Below are 22,601 nucleotides of genomic sequence, written 5' to 3' on the forward strand. Positions count from 1 at the left end.
TGCACACACACACTCACACGTACACACAGACATACACACACACACGTACACACACAGACATACACACACACATACAGAGACACACACACAGACACACACGTACACACACACACGTACACACACACACATACACATAGAGACACACACGTATACACACACACAGAGACACACACACACGTACACACACAGACAAACACACACGCAGACACACACAACACACACACGTACACACACACACACACACGCACGTACACACACATACATACACACACAAAGACACACACACACACACGCACAGACACACAAGTATACACACACATGCACGCACGCGCACACACACAGACACAGACACACACACACATGCATACGCACACGCAGACACACACACACACATACATACATACACACACGCAGACATAGACACATGCACACAGTCCAAGATTAGATCAGCATCAGCCATTCCATCCCCTCAGTACAAACAGCTCAGAGGTCACCACAGCACCACTGTACTCTGTATCTAACCCCGTGCTGTCCCTGTCCCTGGGAGTGTTTGATGGGGGGACAGTGTAGAGAGAGCTTTACTCTGTATCTAACCCCATGCTGTCCCTGTCCTGGGAGTGTTTGATGGGAGGACAATGTAGAGGGAGGTTTACTCTGTATCTAACCCCATGCTGTCCCTGTCCCTGGGAGTGTTTGTTGGGGGACAGTGTAGAGGGAGGTTTACTCTGTATCTAACCCCATGCTGTCCCTGTCCCTGGGAGTGTTTGTTGGGGGACAGTGTAGAGGGAGCTTTACTCTATATCTAACCCCGTGCTGTCCCTGTCCTGGGAGTGTTTGATGGGGGGGACAGTGTAGAGGGAGCTTTACTCTGTATCTAACCCCGTGCTGTCCCTGTCCTGGGAGTGTTTGATGGGAGGACAGTGTAGAGGGAGCTTTACTCTGTACCTAACCCCATGCTGTTCCTGTCCTGGGAGTGTTTGATGGGAGGACAATGTAGAGGGTGCTTTACTCTGTATCTAACCCTGTGCTGTCCCTGTCCCTGGGAGTGTTTGATGGGGGGCAGTGCGGAGGGAGCTTTACTCTGTATGTAATCCTATGCTATCCCTGTCCTGAACAGATACCAATACAGAAACAGGCCTTTCAGCCCATCTGATCTGGAGTTTCTGTTCCACACAAACCTCTCCTTCTCCCTTACTCTCACTCTGCAAGAAGGATGTTATTGGGATGGTGTTGGAATCCTTTGCACAAAGGGGAATGGAAGTCTAGAACTTTCTCTCCTGCCAAAATGGCTGCCATTTGGGTTGTGGTGTCAAATGGAAACATCTAAATCTAAATCTAAGTTACGGAACCAAGATGGGGAGTGGGTAGACAAAGACACGGATCAGCTACAGTTGAGGAGGGGGCTGATGGCCTCCTGTTCCTGTGTGACAGGCTGGAGGAGGGGGCTGAATGGCCTCCTGTTCCTGTGTGACAGGCTGGAGGAGGGGGCTGAATGGCCTCCTGTTCCTGTGTGACAGGCTGGAGGAGGGGGCTGAATGGCCTCTTGTTCCTGGGTCTTAATGAGCGACTAGATGAATTCGCTTCTTATCCGTCTCAAACCGTGAACAATATTTCTCTCTCCAGAGATACTGGAAGACCCGCTGAGATTTCCCAGCACTGACCTATTCTTTTCTAACTGCGTGACAGAGCTTGCTTCGTTCAGTGCTGGTGTCCCTCAACGCCCAGTTCGATTGCAGCCTCCGAAACGCAGAGCCCAGGCAGATATACACCACCGTAATGCCCTTCGGTGCTGGGGGAAGGTACCCTCCAACAGTAACCAGCAGGAACAGAATGAGGCCATTTGGCCCATCAGAGCTGCTGCACCATTCAATGAGATCACGGCCGATCTGATAATCCGCATCTCCACTTCCCCACCTTTTCTTCAGAGTTTGATTCCCCTCGGTGATTAAACATCTCTCCATCGCACCCTCGTATATCCTGAAGAACCCAGCCCCACCAACCCTCTGCGGGAAAGAATTCCTCAGATTCACTCCCCTCTGGGAGTGAAGGAATCACCGTCTTCAATGGGGTGACCCTCACTCTTGAGATGATGCCTTTTCTGGTCTGCAGACCCTCTCCCACACACACACACACACACACACACACACACACACAAAGGGGGAACAACCTCTCCACATCCTCCCCCTGTCAACGTCCCCCTGAGAATCTTGTACGTTTCAATAAAGTCGCCTCTTCTTCTTCCAAACCTCAACGGGTACAGGCCCCAACCGACTCAATCTGTCCCTCGTCAGACAGTGCCTCTGTCCCTCGGATCAGCCCAATGAACCCTTCTCTGGACTGTCCTGAACTCTCAGTCTATTGTTCCTGAGTGAAACTCCGCTGGGGAGATAGAGTCATAGAGATGTACAGCACGGAAACAGACCCTTCGGTCCAACCCGTCCACGCCCGACCAGATATCCCAACCCAATCTCGTCCCACCTGCCAGCACCCAGCCCATATCCCTCCAAACCCTTCCTATTCATATACCCATCCAGATGCCTCTTAAATGTTGCAATTGTACCAGCCTCCACCACTCCCTCTGGCAGCTCATTCCATACACGTACCACCCTCTGTGTGAAAAAGTTGCCCCTTAGGTCTCTTTTATATCTTTCCCCTCTCACCCTGAACCTATGCCCTCTAGTTCTGGACTCCCTGACCCAGGGAAAACACTTTGCCTATTTATCCTATCCATGCCCCTCATGATTTTGTAAACCTCTATAAGGTCACCCCTCAGCCTCCGACGCTCCAGGGAAAACAGCCCCAGCCTATTCAGCCTCTCCCTGTAGCTCAAACCCTCCAACCCTGGCAACATCCTTGTAAATCTTTTGTGAATCCTTTCAAGTTTCACAATATCTTTCCGATAGGAAGGAGACCAGAATTGCACACAATATTCCAACAGTGGCCTAACCAATGTCCTGTACAGCCACAACATGACCTCCCAACCTCTGTACTCGATACTCTGACCAATAAAGGAAAGCATACCAAACGCTGCCTTCACTATCCTATCTACCTGCGATTCCATTTTCAAGGAGCTATAAACCTGCACTCCAAGGTCTCTTTGTTCAGCAACACTCCCTAGGACCTTACCATTAAGTGTATAAGTCCTGCTAAAATTTGCTTTCCCAAAATGCAGCACTCCGCATTTACCTGAATTAAACTCCATCTGCCACTTCTCAGCCCATTGGTCCATCTGGTCCAGATCCTGTTGTAATCTGAGGTAACCCTCTTCGCTGTCTACTATACCTCCAATTTTGGTGACATCTGCAAACTTACTAACTGTACCTCTTATGCTCACATCCAAATCATTTATGTAAATGACAAAAAGTAGAGGACCCAGCACCGATCCTTGTGGCACTCCACTGGTCACAAGCCTCCAGTCTGAAAAACAACCCTCCACCACCACTCTCTGTCTTCTACCTTTGAGCCAGTTCTGTATTCAAATGGCTAGTTCTCCCTTTATTCCATGATATCGAACCTTGCTAATCAGTCTCCCATGGGGAACCTTGTCAAATGCCTTACTGAAGTCCATATAGATCACACCTCACCAATCTTCTTTGTTACTTCTTCAAAAAACTCAATCAAGTTTGTGAGATATGATTTCCCACGCACAAAACCATGTTGACTATCCCTAATCAGTCCTTGCCTTTCCAAATACATATACATACTGTCCCTCAGGATTCCCTCCAACAACTTGCCCACCACTGACACCACGCTCACTGGTCTATAGTTCCCTGGCTTGTCCTTACCACCCTTCTTAAACAGTGACACCATGTTTGCCAACCTCCAGTCTTCCGGCACCTCACCTGTGACTATCGATGATACAAATATCTCAGCAAGAGGCCCAGCAATCACTTCTCTAGCTTCCCACAGAGTTCTCAGGTACATCTGATCAGGTCCTGGGGATTTATCCACCTTTAACCGTTTCAAGACATCCAGCACTTCCTCCTCTGTAATCTAGACATTTTGCAAGATGTCGCCATCTATTTCCCTACAGTCTATATCTTCCATATCCTTTTCCACAGTAAATACTGATGCAAAATATTCATTTAGTATCTACCCCATATTCTGTGGCTCCACACAAAGGCCACCTTGCTGATCTTTGAGGGGCCCTATTCTTTCCCTAGTTACCCTTTTGACATTAATATATTTGTAAAAACCCTTTGGATTCTCCTTAATTCTATTTGCCAAAGCTATCTCTTGTCCCCGTTTTGCCCTCCTGATTTCCCTCTTAAGTATACTCCTACTTTCTTTATTCTAAGGATTCACTCGATCTCTCCTGTCTATACCTGGTATATGCTTCCTTCTTTTTCTTAACCAAACCCTCAATTTCTTTCGTCGTCCAGCATTCCCTATACGTGGCATATGCTCATTCCTGAAGAAGGGCTCATGCCCGAAACGTCGATTCTCCTGCTCCTTGGATGCTGCCTGACCTGCTGCGCTTTTCCAGCAACACATTTTCATTCCCTATACCTACCAGCCTTCCCTTTCACCCTGACAGGAATATACTTTCTCTGGATTCTTGTTATCTCATTTCTGAAGGCTTCCCATTTTACAGCCCTCCCTTTACCTGCGAACATCTGCCTCCAATCAGCTTTTGAAAGTTCTTGCCTAATGCCGTCAAAAATTGGCCTTTCTCTAATTTAGAACTTCAACTTTTATATCTGGCCTATCCTTTTCCATCACTATTTTAAAACAAATAGAATTATGGTTGCTGGCCCCAAAGTGCTCCCCCACTGACACCTCAGTCACATGCCCTGTCTTATTTCCCAAGAGTAGGTCAAAATTTGCACCTTCTCTTGTAGGTACATCCACATACTGAATCAGAAAATTGTCTTGTACACACTTAAGAAATTCTTCTCCATCTAAACCTTTAACACTATGGCAGTCCCAGTCGATGTTTGGAAAGTTAAAATCCCCTACCATAACCACCCTATTATTCTTACAGAGAGCTGAGATCTCCTTACAAGTTTGTTTCTCAATTTCCCTCTGACTATTGGGGGGTCTATAATACAATCCCAATAAGGTGATCATCCCTTTCTTATTTCTCAGTTCCACCCAAATAACTTCCCTGGATGTATTTCCAGGAATATCCTCCCTCAGCACAGCTGTAATGCTATCCCTTATCAAAAATGCCACTCCCCCTCCTCTCTTGCCTCCCTTTCTATCCTTCCTGTAGCATTTGTATCCTGGAACATTAAGCTGCCAGTCCTGCCCATCCCTGAGCCACGTTTCTGTAATTGCTATGATATCCTAGTCCCATGTTCCTAACCATGCCCTGAGTTCATCTGCCTTCCCTGTTAGGCCCCTTGCATTGAAATAAATGCAGTTTAATTTATTAGTCCTACCTTGTCCCTGCCTGCCCTGATGTTCCAGTTTCCCTGTGTAACAGACTGATGGAGAGGATAAATTGGTCACTCCCTCCAGCCCCTACACCCCCTCCCTGTCTCTGTCACCCCCTCCAGCCCCTACACCCCCTCCCTATCTCTGTCACCCCCTCCAGCCCCTACACCCCCTCCCTATCTCTGTCACCCCCTCCAGCCCCTACACCCCCTCCCTATCTCTGTCACCCCCTCCAGCCCCTACACCCCCTCCCTAACTCTGTCACCCACTCCAGCCCCTATACCCCTTCCCTATCTCTGTCACCCCCTCCAGTCCCTACACCCCCTCCCTATCTCTGTCACCTCCTATATCCCCATACACCCTCTCCCTAACTCTGTCACCCCCTCCAGCCCCTAGACCCCCTCCCTATTTCTGTCACCCCCTCTGCTTCCTATACCCCCTCCCTCTCCCTGTCACCCTCCTCCTCCAGCTCCCTACACCCCCTCCCTATCTCTGTCACCCCCTCCAGTCCCCTACACCCCCTCCCTCTCTCTGTCACCCCCTCCCCGGGAGCCGAATGTCCTGAGCTCAGGAATGGCCCTCCCGAGAAAAAGCAGCCTGCCTTGCCAACGTGCAGGGTGTTATATAAATGCAGGATGTTTGTTGCAGCCGGTTGTGTGAGAGAGACAGCACGTGTGCCTTTGGAGACAGGAGCCTCGTGAGGTCTCAGTGCTGATCGATGAGAATGGGATTAATCAGACAGTGATGGACCGGGGCAGTGGGAGCTCCTGGGCAGGGAGAGAGGAAGAGATTCCTCATGACGCCCGCACTGTCCATCAGTGCCTTCAACAAAAACAACTGCCTGCATTTGCATAGCGCCTGCACAGTTCAATTTGATTTGAAGGACCTTCTTCCAGAGCAGGAGGTGAGAGGGAAGGGGGGGGGGAGGGTCACCTGGTCATACACTTGTGCCGGGGTGTGGGGGGAGCCAGGCAGACTGAGGAGTCACTGTGGAATCAGTATCTGCCTCAGCTCCCTCGGAGGGGAGGGGGCAGAAGGGAGTCCGCGATGCCGACCAACTCCGCCACGTTCCAACACTGCGGCGTTTACACTGTTGTTTTTGCTTGCAGGGTGCCCGAGCAGGCTTTTTGGAGTTTCACTGTGCCAACTGAAGGAGGGCGTCCGCGACAGTGCAGCACCCCCTCAGCACTGACCCTCCCACAGTGCCCGCTCCCTCAGCACTGACCCTCCAACAGTGCCCGCTCCCTCAGCGCTGACCCTCGGACATTGCAGTACTCCCTCAGCACTGACCCTCTGACAGTGTCCGCTCCCTCAGCGCTGACCCTCCGAGAGTGCCCGCTCCCTCAGCACTAACCCTCCGAGAGTGCCCGCTCCCTCAGCGCTGACCCTCCGACAGTGCCCGCTCCCTCAGCGCTGACCCTCGGACAGTGCCCGCTCCCTCAGCGCTGACCCTCCGACAGTGCCCGCTCCCTCAGCGCTGACCCTCGGACAGTGCCCGCTCCCTCTTCACTGACCCTCCGAGACTGGCCGCTCCCTCAGCACTGATCCGTCGACAGTGCCCGCTCCCTCAGCACTGACCCTCCGACAGTGCCCGCTCCCTCAGCGCAGACCCTCCGAGAGTGCCCGCTCCCTCAGCACTGACCCTCTGACAGTGCCCGCTCCCTCAGCGCTGACCCTCGGACAGTGCCCGCTCCCTCAGCACTGACCCTCTGACAGTGCCCGCTCCCTCAGCGCTGACCCTCTGACAGTGCCCGCTCCCTCAGCGCTGACCCTCCGACAGTGCCCGCTCCCTCAGCGTTGACCCTCCCAGAGTGCCCGCACCCTCAGCACTGACCCTCCGATAGTGCCCACTCCCTCAGCACTGACCCTCCGACAGTGCCGGGTCCCTCAGCACTGACCCTCTGACAGTGCACACTCCCTCAGCACTGACCCTCTGACAGTGCCCACTCCCTCAGTGCTGACCCTCTGACAGTGCTCGCTCCCTCAGCTCTGACCCTCCGACAGTGCCCACTCCCTCAGCACTGACCCTCCGACAGTGCCCGCTCCCTCAGCACTGACCCTCCGACAGTGCCCGCTCCCTCAGCACTGTTCCTACAACAGTGCCCGCTCCCTCAGCACTGACCCTCCAACAGCGCCTGCTCCCTCAATGCTGAACCTTCCACAGAGCCCACTCCCTCAGCACTGACCCTTCGACAGCGCTCGCTCCCTCAGCACTGACCCTCCCACAGAACCCACTGCCTCAGCACCTACGCTTCCGACTGTGCCCGCTTCCTCAGCGCTGACCCTCCGACAGTGCCCGCTCCCTCAGCACTGACCCTTCAACAGCGTTCACTCCCTCAGCGCTGACCCTCCGACAGTGCCCACTCCCTCAGCACTGACCCTCGGACATTGCAGTACTCCCTCAGCGCTGACCCTCGGACAGTGCCCGCTCCCTCAGCACTGACCCTCTGACAGTGCCCGCTCCCTCAGCGCTGACCCTCTGACAGTGCCCGCTCCCTCAGCGCTGACCCTCTGACAGTGCCCGCTCCCTCAGCGCTGACCCTCCGACAGTGCCCGCTCCCTCAGCGTTGACCCTCCGAGAGTGCCCGCTACCTCAGCACTGACCCTCCGATAGTGCCCACTCCCTCAGCACTGACCCTCCGACAGTGCCTGCTCCCTCAGCACTGACCCTCTGACAGTGCACACTCCCTCAGCACTGACCCTCTGACAGTGCCCACTCCCTCAGCACTGACCCTCTGACAGTGCACACTCCCTCAGCACTGACCCTCTGACAGTGCCCACTCCCTCAGTGCTGACCCTCTGACAGTGCTCGCTCCCTCAGCTCTGACCCTCCGACAGTGCCCACTCCCTCAGCACTGACCCTCCGACAGTGCCCGCTCCCTCAGCACTGACCCTCCGACAGTGCCCGCTCCCTCAGCACTGTTCCTACAACAGTGCCCGCTCCCTCAGCACTGACCCTCCAACAGCGCCTGCTCCCTCAATGCTGAACCTTCCACAGAGCCCACTCCCTCAGCACTGACCCTTCGACAGCGCTCGCTCCCTCAGCACTGACCCTCCCACAGAACCCACTGCCTCAGCACCTACGCTTCCGACTGTGCCCGCTTCCTCAGCGCTGACCCTCCGACAGTGCCCGCTCCCTCAGCACTGACCCTTCAACAGCGCTCACTCCCTCAGCGCTGACCCTCTGACAGTGCCCACTCCCTCAGCACTGACCCTCCGACAGTGCCCGCTCCCTCAGCACTGACCCTCCGACAGTGCCCACTCCCTCAGCACTGACCCTCCGACAGTGCCCGCTCCCTCAGCACTGACCCTCTGACAGTGCACACTCCCTCAGCACTGACCCTCTGACAGTGCCCACTCCCTCAGCACTGACCCTCTGACAGTGCCCACTCCCTCAGTGCTGACCCTCTGACAGTGCTCGCTCCCTCAGCTCTGACCCTCCGACAGTGCCCACTCCCTCAGCACTGACCCTCCGACAGTGACCGCTCCCTCAGCACTGACCCTCCGACAGTGCCCGCTCCCTCAGCACTGTTCCTACAACAGTGCCCGCTCCCTCAGCACTGACCCTCCAACAGCGCCTGCTCCCTCAATGCTGAACCTTCCACAGAGCCCACTCCCTCAGCACTGACCCTTCGACAGCGCTCGCTCCCTCAGCGCTGACCCGCGGACATTGCAGTACTCCCTCAGCACTGACCCTCTGACAGTGTCCGCTCCCTCAGTGCTGACCCTCCGAGAGTGCCCGCTCCCTCAGCACTAACCCTCCGAGAGTGCCCGCTCCCTCAGCGCTGACCCTCCGACAGTGCCCGCTCCCTCAGCGCTGACCCTCGGACAGTGCCCGCTCCCTCAGCACTGACCCTCCGACAGTGCCCGCTCCCTCAGCGCTGACCCTCGGACAGTGCCCGCTCCCTCTTCACTGACCCTCCGAGACTGGCCGCTCCCTCAGCACTGATCCGTCGACAGTGCCCGCTCCCTCAGCACTGACCCTCCGACAGTGCCCGCTCCCTCAGCGCTGACCCTCCGAGAGTGCCCGCTCCCTCAGCACTGACCCTCTGACAGTGCCCGCTCCCTCAGCGCTGACCCTCGGACAGTGCCCGCTCCCTCAGCACTGACCCTCTGACAGTGCCCGCTCCCTCAGCGCTGACCCTCTGACAGTGCCCGCTCCCTCAGCGCTGACCCTCCGACAGTGCCCGCTCCCTCAGCGTTGACCCTCCCAGAGTGCCCGCTCCCTCAGCACTGACCCTCCGATAGTGCCCACTCCCTCAGCACTGACCCTCCGACAGTGCCCGCTCCCTCAGCACTGACCCTCTGACAGTGCACACTCCCTCAGCACTGACCCTCTGACAGTGCCCACTCCCTCAGTGCTGACCCTCTGACAGTGCTCGCTCCCTCAGCTCTGACCCTCCGACAGTGCCCACTCCCTCAGCACTGACCCTCCGACAGTGCCCGCTCCCTCAGCACTGACCCTCCGACAGTGCCCGCTCCCTCAGCACTGTTCCTACAACAGTGCCCGCTCCCTAAGCACTGACCCTCCAACAGCGCCTGCTCCCTCAATGCTGAACCTTCCACAGAGCCCACTCCCTCAGCACTGACCCTTCGACAGCGCTCGCTCCCTCAGCACTGACCCTCCCACAGAACCCACTGCCTCAGCACCTACGCTTCCGACTGTGCCCGCTTCCTCAGCGCTGACCCTCCGACAGTGCCCGCTCCCTCAGCACTGACCCTTCAACAGCGCTCACTCCCTCAGCGCTGACCCTCCGACAGTGCCCGCTTCCTCAACGCTGACCCTCCGACAGCGCCCACTCCTTCAGCACCGACCCTTCGACTGTGCAGATTGAACTGAAACTATCAAAAGGGCAGGACATACCTCGAGAGGTTAAATCTTATAGGCCTGTGGGGGTAAAAGTCAGGAGGAAAAGGGAATGGGGGGTTGTGGGGTCACTGAGGTAGCTCCTTCAAAGACTGAGCAGAGACCTGATGGGCCAAATGGCCTCATGGTGTGCGCCACCCGTTGGTCTTAGATTCCCAGTATTTGGATGTCATTGTGTGATTCTGCACGGTGTCGAAGCAGGTTATCAGTGACCGCGGGACTGACTGGTGGAGTGCACTGCACCAAAAAAACCCGAAACTATCAAAACAAGCAGCCTGGAAAACACAGAGGGTTTGGGGGAAGGGAGCTCCATCTGTAACTTGAATGTGAGCAAGTTGTTGGAGGTTCCTCACTCTGCTTCCACTGAAAACAGCGGACGGTGGCCTCCTACCCCCAGCTGAGCCTTTCTGACTAGGCCCCATCACCAGGGCAACCTTCCTTTGGCCTTGATTTCACCCGTGGCAGACTAGGTCCCAAGAGGCACTGGGTTCGAGCGATGCTGCATGTTCGCTGTTCTATGTTCCCCAGGCAGTTTTGGACTTTGGCATTGGTCCCGTGCTGTATTGGGGGGGGGAGTTGAGGGGCAGGACCTTTGACATGCTTGGGGGTTACCATGGAGAGAGATTCTAACCATTGCCCCCTTGGCATTCGATGGTGCTACCATCACTGAATCCCCCCCACTGTCAACATCCTAGGGGTTACCATGGAGAGATATTTTAACATCGCTCCCTTGGCATTCGATGGTGCTACCATCACTGAATTCCCCCCACTATCAACATCCTAGGGGTTACCATGGAGAGATATTTTAACATCACTCCCTTGGCATTCGATGGTGTTACAATCACTGAATCCCCCCACTATCAACATCCTGGGGGTTACCATGGAGTCAGATTCTAACCATCGGCCCCTTGGCATTTGATGGTGTTACCATCACTGAATTCTCCACCCCCTATCAACATCCTGGGGATTACCATTTCCAACGAGAGAGATCTAACCATCGCCCTCTTGACATTCAATGGTATTACTATCACTGAATCCCCCCACTATCATCATCCTGGGAGTTCCCATTGAGAGATAATCTAACCAATGCCCTTGGCAAATGATGGTGCTACTGCCACTAAATTCCTCCCACCCACCCCACTGTCAACATCCTGGGGATTACCATTGAGAGAGAATCTAATCATCACCCCCTTGACGTTCAATGGTGTTACCATCACTGAATCCCCCCACTATCAACATCCTGGGGGTTACCATTGAGAGAGAATCCAACCGTTTCCCCTTGGCAACCGATGATGTTACCATCATTACATCTGCTCCACTGTCAACATCCTGGGGGTGACCACTGATCAGAAAGTGAACTAGACCAGCCATATAAACACACGATCCAGGATAAAGTGAAAAAAACAGGTCTCGTATCTCTCAGACAGGATGGTGAGGGGTTCAGAGGGGAACTTCAGGTGGTGGTGTTCCCATGTATCTGCTGCCCTTGTCCCTCTAGACGCTAGTGGTTGTGGGTTTGGGAGGTCACTGCGGTGTATCTTGTAGATGGTACACACTGCTGCGACTGTGCAGTGGTGGAGGGAGGGGATGTTTGTGGATGTGGGGCCATTCAAACAGGGGCCTGCTTTGTCCCTGGGACGGTGTCGAGCTTCTCAAGTGCTGTTGGAGCTGCCCCCCATCCAGGGCAAGTGAGGAGTACTCCTTCACCCTCCTGACTTGCGTGTCGTGTCGATAGGAGGACGGGCTTTGGGGGAAATCAGAAGGGGAGTTCCTCACTGCAGGATTCCCAGCCTCTGATCTGCTCGTGAAGCCACTGCGTTTACATAGGGCCGGTTCCAGTTCAGTTTCTGGACAACGGTAACCCTCAGGACGTGGATAGTGGGGGATACAGTGATGGCAACGCCATTGAATGTCAAGGGGCAGTGGTTAAGATTCTCTCTTATCGGAGGTGGTCATTATCTGGCACTTGCGTGGTGCAAATATTTCTCGTCACTTGTCTTCCCAAACCTGACTCGTGACATTTAGATATGAAAAGCTTCAGTATGTGAGGAGCGGTGAATGGTGCTGAGCATTGTGTATTCATTGGTGAACATCGCAACTTAGAACGATGGAAGGTCATTGTACGAAGACAACTTGGTGGGACAGTGTCAGACTGAAATGACAATTCACTCATCCTGTGGGAGCGAGCCCCCCCATTCTCCCCCCACTCTTCACAGGAATGAGTCCCCCATTCTCCCCCCACTGCCCATAGGAGCCCTGAAATTTTCTTCTTAAACTTCTCTCTGTCCCTCTCTCTATGTTTCTGTCTCTCTGTTTCTGCCTGTCTCTTTCTCGCTCTCTTTATCTCTGTCTGTCCCACTCTCTTCCCCTGTCACTCTGTCTCTCCCTCTCTCTCTCTCACTCTCTCTCACTGTCTCTCTGCCTCTCCCTCTCTGTCTCTCTGTTTCTGCCTGTCTCTCTGTCTCTTTCTCTCTGTCTATGTCTCTGTCTGTCCCACTCTCTCTCCCCCTGTCACTCTGTCTCTCCCTCTCTCTCTCTCTCTCTCTCACTGTCTCTCTCTGCCTCTCCCTCTCTGTTTCTGCCTGTCTCTCTGACTCTTTCTCTCTCTCTATGTCTCTGTCTGTCCCACTCTCTCTCCCCCGTCACTCTGTCTCTGTCTCTCTCTCTCACTGTCTCTCTCTGCCTCTCCCTCTCTGTCTCTCTGTCTCTTTCTCTCTCTCTATGTCTCTGTCTGTCCCACTCTCTCTTCCCCTGTCACTCTGTCTCTCCCTCTCTCTCACCCGCTCGCTCTCTGTCTCTCTCGCCTTTAGCTGCTTCTTAGAGCTCTGAACACCTCTGAGTGAAACATTTGACACCCATCCCTTGTGTCCCTTGACTGTACCCTATTGTGAAGCGCCTGGAGATCTTTTCTGTGTGTGTGTGTGTGTGTGTGTGTGTGTGTGTTTAAAGCGCTATTGCAATGCACAGTTGTTGTTGCTGCCGCACTGTGTACGTGATGGAGAGAGGGAAATTAGATCAGACATCAGATGTTCCTCATGATAACAGTGTATTTAAAAACACAGAAATCTTCCCTGACCCATCTTTATCAGTGTCCTATCAATGGAGCTGTTGCAAACAACCAGCAGCTGACTGGGTGATAAGATCTGGAGAGAGACAGTGAGAGAGAGAGAGAGGGAGAGAGACAGAGTGGAGGGGGGGGGGGGGGGGGGGGAGAGAGTGGGAGAGACAGAGATATAGAGAGAGAGAAAGAGACAGAGAGACAGACAGAAACAGAGACAGAGAGGGAGAGGCAGAGAGAGACATTAATGTGGCCATCAGATTTTCTCTGTGGTGTCGGAGATTTGTCTGACTTGGGTAGCAATGCTCTTGACCCTCTTCCCCACAAACGTGACGTCGGGTCGCAGGGTTCAGAGTGTGATAGCCCTCTCATGCTGTATGCACCACTTTATTGGAAATAACTCCCTCCCCTCCCATATTCCCCCCCCCCCCCCCCTCAAGTGAGGGCATGACCTCCCTCTTGGGGAATTCTTTGTACGCACAGGCACAGGAGTGAGAATGGGGGACTCATTCCTGTGAGGAATGGGGTGGGGGAAAGGGGGGCTCGCTCCTAAGAGGATTAGGGGGGATTAGGGGGCAGAGTGTACACACAGAATGAGGCGGCAGAGGCACTGAAACGTGAACTCTTCATGTCAAAGGGAGACACAGAGGAGGTATCTCAGATCCCATCGCAGGTCTGACCTATGGGAGACAGGGATCGAGAGAGTGGCGCTGGAAAAGCACAGCGGGTCAGGCAGCATCTGAGGAGCAGGAAAACCGACAGAATTCCTGAGGACTGGCTTTTGTCCGAAACTTCAGTTCTCCTGCTCCTCGGATGCTGCCTGACCTGCTGCGCTTTTCCAGCAACACACTCTCACCTCTCATCTCCAGCATCTGCAGTCCTCACTTTCACTGATGGGAGAATGGGACAGAGAGAGAGAGAGAGCGAGAGAGAGATAGAGTGGGACAGAGAGAGAGAGAGAGATAGAGTGGGACAGAGAGAGATAGAAAGAGAGAGAGAAACAGAGATAGAGAGAGAGCAACAGAGAGAGAGAGGGATAGAAAGAGAGAGAGAAACACAGAGAGAACAACAGAGAGAGATAAAAAGAGAGCGAGAGAGAGAGAAAGAGAGACAGAGCTAGAGAGCGAAACGGAGATAGAGAGAGAGCAACAGAGAGAGCAATAGAGAGAGAGAAAGACAGCAACAGAGAGAGAGAGAGACGGAGAGAAAGAGAGAAACAGAGATAGAGAAAGAGCAACACAGAGAGAGAAAGAGAGAGAGACAGACAGAAACAGAGAGAGAGAGAGCAACAGAGAGAAAAACAGAGAGAGAGCAACAGAGAGAGATAGAGAGAGCGAGAGAGAGAAAGAGAGAGAGAGAAACAGAGATAGAGAGAGCAACAGAGAGAGAGATAGAGAGGGACAGAGAGGTAGAAAAACAGAGAGAGAGAGCAACAGAGAGAGGAATAGAGAGAGAGAAAGACAGCAACAGAGAGAGAGATGGAGAGAAAGAGAGAAAAAGAGATAGAGAAAGAGCAACACAGAGAGAGAAAGAGAGAGAGAGGCAGACAGAGAAACAGAGATACAGAAAGAGTAACAGAGAGAGAGGAAGACAGAGAGAGAGAGAGAGAGAGAGAGATAGAGAGAGAGAGAGAGAGAGAGAGACAGGCACCTAGAAAGAAGGAAAGTAAGAGATAGAGAGAGAGGGAGAGATAGAGTGAGGGAGACAGAGTGAGAGAGGAAGACAGAGAGAGAGATAGAGAGAGAGGGAGAGATAGAGTGAGGGAGACAGAGTGAGAGAGGAAGACAGAGAGAGAGATAGAGAGAGAGGGAGAGATAGAGTGAGGGAGACAGAGTGAGAGAGGAAGACAGAGAGAGAGTGGGAGAGTGAGAGAAACATACACAGAGGGAAAGTGAGAAAGAGAAGGAGAGACAGAGCAAGAAAAAGAGAGAGAGAAAGAGAGAGAGAGCGAAGGGAAAAGTGAGAGAACACAGGAGACAGGAAGAGAGGCAGAGTGAGGGAGATTGGGAGGGTGGGAATACAGTGGAAAGGGACAGTTGGAACAGAAGGAGAGAGATGGGAGAGGTGGTGAGGACATTGATTGGAAAGGGGGCTTGGTTTGGACATGGTGTGGGGGGGGGAATGTGAGAGCAAGGGAGGGGTTGGTGCAGCAGCTGCACTGTAGCTTCTCGGAGCGCTGAGCTGTGTGTGGGGGGCCGTGGGAGGAGAGTGAGGACTCACCCGGTCAAACAGCTGCACCAAGAGCAGGATGTCGGTCAGGGTCCCTTCCTCAGCTCTCTGGGAGTACAGGCGCATTCTCTGAGACAGGCGGGAGTTCAGCTTGTGGGTGAGGCGCTGCACCCTGGGCAGGAGACTGGGCTCTCCTGGGATATCCCGCTCAAATCCACGGACACCGACGTCTCCCGCTGCTGTACGATGGGGGACAGGAGGGAGGGGGGAAAGGAAGGGAATGTACGTCAGTGCCAAGGGGAATGCACAGTCATTACCTCTCAATGGAGGAGGCCACAGGAGGCTGTCAAACGTACATCCAGCCCATTTCAGCAACCAGCCTTGCTCCCCCCTTCTACCCACCCGACACCCCCTCACCCAATCATCATGCGAAGGAGGTGACAGAGATAGGGAGGGGGGTGTGGAGCTGGAGGGGGTGACAGGAATAGGGAGGGGGTGTAGGGGGCTGGAGGGGGTGACAGGGATAGGGAGGGGGTGTAGGGGCTGGAGGGGGTGACAGAGATAGGGAGGGGGTGTAGGGGCTGGAGGGGGTGACAGATATAGGGAGGGGGTGTGGGGCTGGAGGGGGTGACAGAGATAGGGAGGGGGTGTAGGGGGCTGGAGGGGGTGACAAGGATAGGGAGTGGGTGTAGGGTGCTCGAGGGGGTGACAGAGATAGGGAGGGGGTGTAGGGGCTGGAGGGGGTGACAGAGATAGGGAGGGGGTGTAGGGGGCTCGAGGGGGTGACAGAGATAGGGAGGAGGTGTGGGGGCTGTAGGAGGTGACAGAGATAGGCAGGGGGTGTAGGGGCTGGAGGGGGTGACAGGGATAGGGAGGGGGTGTAGGGGCTGGAGGGGATGATAGAGATAGGGAGGGGGTCTAGGGGCTGGAGGGGGTGATAGAGATAGGGAGGGGGTGTAGGGGCTGGAGGGGGTGACAGGGATAGGGAGGGGGTGTAGGGGCTGGAGGGGATGATAGAGATAGGGAGGGGGTCTAGGGGCTGGAGGGGGTGACAGAGATAGGGAGGGGGTGTGGGGCTGGAGGGGGTGATAGAGATAGGGAGGGGGTGTAGGGGCTGGAGGGGGTGATAGAGATAGGGAGGGGGTGTAGGGGCTGGAGGGGGTGACAGAGATAGGGAGGGGGTGTAGGGGGATGGAGGGGGTGACAGAGATAGGGAGGGGGTGTAGGGGCTGGAGGGGGTGACAGAGATAGGGAGGGGGTGTAGGGGCTGGAGGGAGTGACAGAGATAGGGAGGGGGTGTAAATGGGAACGGATCATGGGGTTGAAAGGACAGTCTCCGTCCATCGTTGGATTCTGAGTGTTCCGGGCCCTGCATTCGGAATGGAAAGGGGTCAGGAATGTCGGAGAGCAGTGTGGTGGGAGCATAGGCCGAGAGCAGACAGGGACAACGGGTTCGAGAGTGTGAGGAGAGGCCGGCTGTGGGGCTGCACTGGGCTCCCCTCAGAGTGAAGGTGGCGGGAGAGTTTGAATCGAGGCGTTCGAATCACATTCGGGACTTGGACGGAGGGGAACGTACAACAGTCTGGTGGGTGGTCACCAGAGGGGGACTCACGGATGGAGGTGAGAGTGTGAAAACCAGGCAGGTGGAGTGGTGGGACGGAGAAATGGAGGAGGTGTATTTTCATCTCAACGAGGTTTAGGGGTCAGGGGCAAGCTGCCCAGGAGAGTGCAGGTTCAGCAACAGCTCCCAAATGTTTGGGGGGGGGGGTGGGGACAATCACAGGGCAATGAGTTACCAGGCCCCCCCTGGGGAGAGGCTGGGGGGGGGCGGTGGGAGATGGGAGATGCTCCCTGTAGCTCACTGCTGCCATCGGTCACGTAGACAGCTCACACAAGGACAGTCTCTCTCCCTGCTCCCCAGGCAAGGGCAAGTCAAACACAAATAAACACAACAAGCACGGCATTCTCCGTACATTCCTCACATTAATTACAGATTCAGGATTAAGGATGTGGATCCCTTTCTGTTCTCTGTACGTACCCCCACTGTCTCCAGCCCCTACACCCCCTCCCTATCTCTGTCACCCCCTCCAGCCCCTACACCTCCTCCCTATCTCTGTCACCCCCTCCAGCCCCCTCCGCCCCCTCCCTATCTCTGTCACCCCCTCCAGCCCCTACACCCCCTCCCTATCTCTGTCACCCCCTACAGTCCCCTACACCCCCTCCCTATCTCTGTCACCCCCTCCAGCCCTGACATCCCCTCCCTATCTCTGTCACCCCCTCCAGCCCCCTACACCCCCTCCCTATCTCTGTCACCCCCTCCAGCCCATACACCCCCTCCCTATCTCTGTCACCTCCTCCAGCCCCTATGCCCCCTCCCTATCTCTGTCACCCCCTCCAGCCCCCTACGCCCCCTCCCTATCTCTGTCACCCCCTTCAGCCCATACACCCCCTCCCTATCTCTGTCACCCCCTCCAGCCCCTACACACCCTCCCTATCTCTGTCACCCCCTCCAGCCCCTACGCCCCCTCCCTATCTCTGTCACCTCCTCCAGCCCCTATGCCCCCTCCCTATCTCTGTCCCCCCCTCCAGCCCCAATAGCATTTGTGGAATACCGTATGCAGTTCTGTTCTCCCTGTTATCGGGTGGATATTTTTAATTTGGAAAGTGTGCAGGAAAGATGTTACCAGGAATGGAGAATCTGATTTGTCAGGAGGGGTTGGATTGGCTGCGACCATTTCCTATATTGGAGGTTAAATGATGACCTTTTAGAGGTGTACAAAATCATGACTGCAGGGATAAGGGGAATGGCAAAGGTCTTTTCTCCCCAGGGTAGGGGAGCTCAAAACTATAGGTTCAATCAGAGAATCTCTGCTGTGTGGAAACAGGCCCTACGGCCCAACAAGACCACACTGACACTCAAGAGCGTAACCCACCCAGATCCATTCCTCCTACCCCATCATTCCACATTTAGTCACTGACTAATCCACCCTAACCTGCACATCCCTGGGCACTATGGGACAATATTCCATGGCCAATCCATCCTAACCAGCACTGCTGCCTCACAGCGCCAGAGACCCGGGTTCAATTCCCGACTCAGGCGACTGTCTGTGTGGAGTTTGCACGTTCTCCCCGTGTCTGCGTGGGTTTCCTCCGGGTGCTCCAGTTTCCTCCCACAGTCCAAAGATGTGCGGGTCAGGTGAATTGGCCATGCTAAATTGCCAGTAGTGTTAGGTAAGGGGTAAATGTAGGGGTATGGGTGGGATGGGCTTCGCCAGGTTGGTGTGGACTTGTTGGGCCGAAGGGCCTGTTTCCACAGTGTAAGTAATCTAATCTAATCGAATCTAATCCCTGGGCACTATGGGACAATTTCCCATGACCAATCCACCCTAACCTGCACATCCCTGGACACTATGGGACAATTTCCCATGGCCAATCCACCCTAACCTGCACATCCCTGGGCACTATGGGACAATTTCCCATACCCAATCCACCCTAACCTGCACATCCCTGGGCACTATGGGACAATTTCCCATACCCAATCCACCCTAACCTGCATATCTTTGGACAGTGGGAGGAAACCCATGCAGTCATGGAGTAGGGAGGGGGGAAGCAGGAGAATGTACAAACTCCACACAGTCACCTGAGGCTAGAATTGAACCTGGGTCCCTGACACCATGGGGCAGCAGTGCTAACCACTGAGCCACCCTTTAAGGTGTGAGGGGAGAGATTTACAAGGGACCTAAGGAGAAATGTTATCCCACAGAGGGTGGTGCGTGTGTGGAATGAGCTGCCACAGGAAGTGATGGAGGCTGGTACAATGACATTTAAAAGGCATGTCCCAGATGGGGACATGAATAGGAATGGTTTAGAAGGATATGGACCAAAGACTGGCAAATGGGAATCATTCAGTTTGGAAAACTTGGTTGGCGTGGAGGAGTTGTGCTGAAAGGTCTGTTTCTGCGCTGTACAACTGTGCAGCAGGAAATTAAGAAGGAAAATGGAATCTTGTCCTTCGTCGCGAGAGGGATGGAGTTTAAAAACAGGGAGGTTACGCTGCAGCTGTACAGGGAGCTGGGGAGGCCACGCCTGGGAGTAACTGTGTCCAGTTTCGGTCTCCCCTCCTTGAGAAAGGATGGACTGGGCCCTGGAGGGGGGTGGTGTACAGGGAGGGGGGATGTCACTCTGGAGTGGAGAGGGTTACCTTGGGAGGAGAGATTGAGGAGACTGGGCCCACACTCATCCGAGGGAGGGGTCTGATAAAATGAGGAAGGGCCTGGATAAGATCGAAGCAGCGAGGTTGTTCCCGCTGGAGGGTGAAACTAGAATGAGGGGGGGGAGGGCGTACCCTCAAAATAAGTGGGGGGGGGGGCAGATTTCGGACTGAGCTGAGGAGGTACCTCTTCACCCAGGGGGTTGGGGATCTGTGGGATTCAGTTGAGGGCACCTTGTTGAATATCTTTAAAGCAAAGATAGATTTTGGAACAGTTTTGGGATGAAGGGTGACGGTGAGAGGGCGGGTAAGTGGAGCTGAGTCCACACAGTGATCAGCCATGGTAATTATTGAATGACAAAGCATGGGGGCCAGATGGCCAACTCCTGGTCTGCTTGTGATATTCAGATTGAATGAGTCTGTCGCTGTTGAGGAGCTGGACAATGCTGCCATCTGGTGGCTGATGACCAGTCTGCGAGCAGCTCCTGGCGAGCACTGCCATCTGCTGGCCAGAGGTATCACATTCTCTGTCTTGTGGTCTTGCCCCACAGTCACCTGATGAAGGGGCAGTGCTCCAAGGCTAGTGCTTCCAAATTAACCTGTTGGACTGCAACCTGGTGTTGTGTGATATTTAACATTGTCCACCCCAGCCCAACACTGAAGCCTCTGCATCATGACTCTATTATGGTGCATGTCCAGACTTGGAGGGGGTGACAGAGAGAGGGAGGGGTGTAGGGGGTTGGAGGAGGTGACAGAGATAGGGAGGGGGTGTAGGGGCTGGAGGGGGTGACAGAGATAGGGAGGGGGTGTAGGAGGTTGGAGGGGGTGACAGAGATAGGGAGGGGGTGTAGGGGCTGGAGGGAGTGACAGAGATAGGGAGGGGGTGTAGGGGGCTGGAGGGGGTGGCAGAGATAGGGATGGGGTGTAGGAGCTGGAGGGGGTGACAGAGATAGGGAGGGGGTGAAGGGACTGAAGAAGGTGACAGAGATAGGGAGGGGGTGTAGGGGCTGGAGGGGGTGACAGAGATAGGGAGGGATGTAGGGGATGGAGGAGGTGACACAGTTAGGGAGTGAGTGTAGGGCGCTGGAGGGGGTGATGGAGATAGGGAGGGGGTGTAGTGGCTGGTAGAGGTGACAGAGATAGGGAGGAGGTGTAGGGTGCTGGAGGGGGTGACAAAAATAGGGAAGGGGTAACAGATAAGGAGGGGGTGAAGGGTGCTGGAGGAGGTGACAGAGATAGGGAGGGGATGTAGGGGGCTGGAGGGGGTGACAGAGATAGGGAGGGGGTGGAGGGCGCTGGAGGAGGTGACAGAGATGGGGAGGGTGTGTAGGGGCTGGAGGGGCTGACTGAAATGGGTAGGGTGTTTAGGGGCTGGAGGGGGTGACAGGGATAGGGAGCGGGTGTAGAGGATTACAGCACAGTACCATAAACATTGAGGAGGGGCGCTTCGGACTGAGCTGTGTGACTGCAGTCGTCTTGCTGTCTTGATGCTGGGGTCAGCTGAGCCTCTGGCCTCAATGTCTGGCTTGAGGTCAGACTGTGTCTGGTTGTATCCCCCACTAAAATGCCTGAGGTGTTCCCTTGACAGCGTGGGGTAGTGGCGGGGTTGGGGCCGCTACGTGAATGCATTGAGAAGGGTCAGGGTAGCCACTCACCGCAGTTGTCCTCTTGGTCCGGTAGGTACCGGTCCAGGGTCTCCTCCATTAGCCGCACCCAGGTGTCTCCACTGGCAACCATCAGTTGGCCTACCCTGGTGGTCAAGAAGGCCGCGGCTTGACCCGCCATGACCATCCGCGTCTTCTCCACCAGGGCACCACTCCTCGCCCTCAGCCTCTCCGTCTCCTCGCTCAGGCGCTCCTGCGCGTTGTCCAGGGTCAGCGTCCAGGATTCCCTGAGGTGGAAGGACACCTGGTGGCAAAAGGAGATGGGAGAGCGGGTTGGGGTTGAGGATGAGGCGAGAAGGTCTCAGTTGCACACTGCCTCCCCTCACTCCTCACCAGAATGGGTACCACTGACTGGCACCCACTACCATCCACTGTCTGGTCAGATCCCTTGGAACCCCACCCCTTCCGCTAAGACTACATCCCCTTTCCCCTCAGTAGGACTGGATATCTGCTCCTTGCCTGGGAATGCCTGCTGGTTTAGAATGCAGCCCATTAGGTTAAAGTGATTCCCATTGGATTCCAGTCATTCCCACTAAATTGTTGTCTTTACCGCTGGATTTGAATCATTTCCCAAAGGTTAGAGTTATTCCCACTGGATGCAGTCGTAGTCATTTGATGAGAGCCATTCCCACTGGATTACATTCTTTCCTAGTGGATGCAGGTTATTCCCACTGTATTTGTCATGGGATGAGAGTAATTCATATTGAATGAGAGTCATTCCCACTGGATTAGAGTCATTCCCAGTGGATGAGAATCATTCCCACTACATTGCAGTCTTTCCTGCTGCAGTACAGTGTTCCCTAGTGGCTGAGAGCCATTCCCATTGGGGCAGCACGGTGGCTCAGTGGTTAGCACTGCTGCCTCACAGCTCCAGGGATCTGGGTTCAATTCCCACCTCAGGCAACTGTCTGTGTGGAGTTTGCACATTCTCTCCGGGTCTGCTCTGGTTTCTTCCCATGATCCAAAGATGTGCAGGTTAGGTGAATTGACCATGATAAATTGCCCGTAGTATTAGGTGTAGGGGAATGAGTCTGGGTGGGTTTCCCTTCGGAGGAGCGGTGTGGACTTGTTGGGCCAAAGGGCCTGTTCCCACACTGTAGGGAATCTAATCTACAATCATTCCCACCAGATGAGTCTTCCCAGTTGATGAGAATCATTCCCACTAATTACAATTTTTCCCATTGGTTGAGAGTAATTGCCACTGGATTAGAGTCACTCCCGCTGGACGTATGTCATTTCTGCTGGATTAGAATC

General features: G+C 54.6%; 1 protein-coding gene across 1 annotated transcript in view; it reads right to left on the reverse strand.

The window, feature by feature from the left end:
• Positions 1 to 22,601, reverse strand: part of LOC132805566 (uncharacterized) — a 48,445-nt gene that overhangs the window by 13,966 nt on the left and 11,878 nt on the right. The window contains exons 5-6 of the mRNA XM_060820693.1: positions 21,339 to 21,591; positions 15,525 to 15,712 (exon numbers count right to left, since the gene is read on the reverse strand). Of these exons, the coding sequence (XP_060676676.1) occupies positions 15,525 to 15,712; positions 21,339 to 21,591 (441 nt within the window). The remainder of the gene's footprint in view (positions 1 to 15,524; positions 15,713 to 21,338; positions 21,592 to 22,601) is intronic.

This window comes from Hemiscyllium ocellatum, chromosome 50 (genome assembly GCF_020745735.1).
Source record: "Hemiscyllium ocellatum isolate sHemOce1 chromosome 50, sHemOce1.pat.X.cur, whole genome shotgun sequence".
NCBI lineage: Eukaryota > Metazoa > Chordata > Chondrichthyes > Orectolobiformes > Hemiscylliidae > Hemiscyllium > Hemiscyllium ocellatum.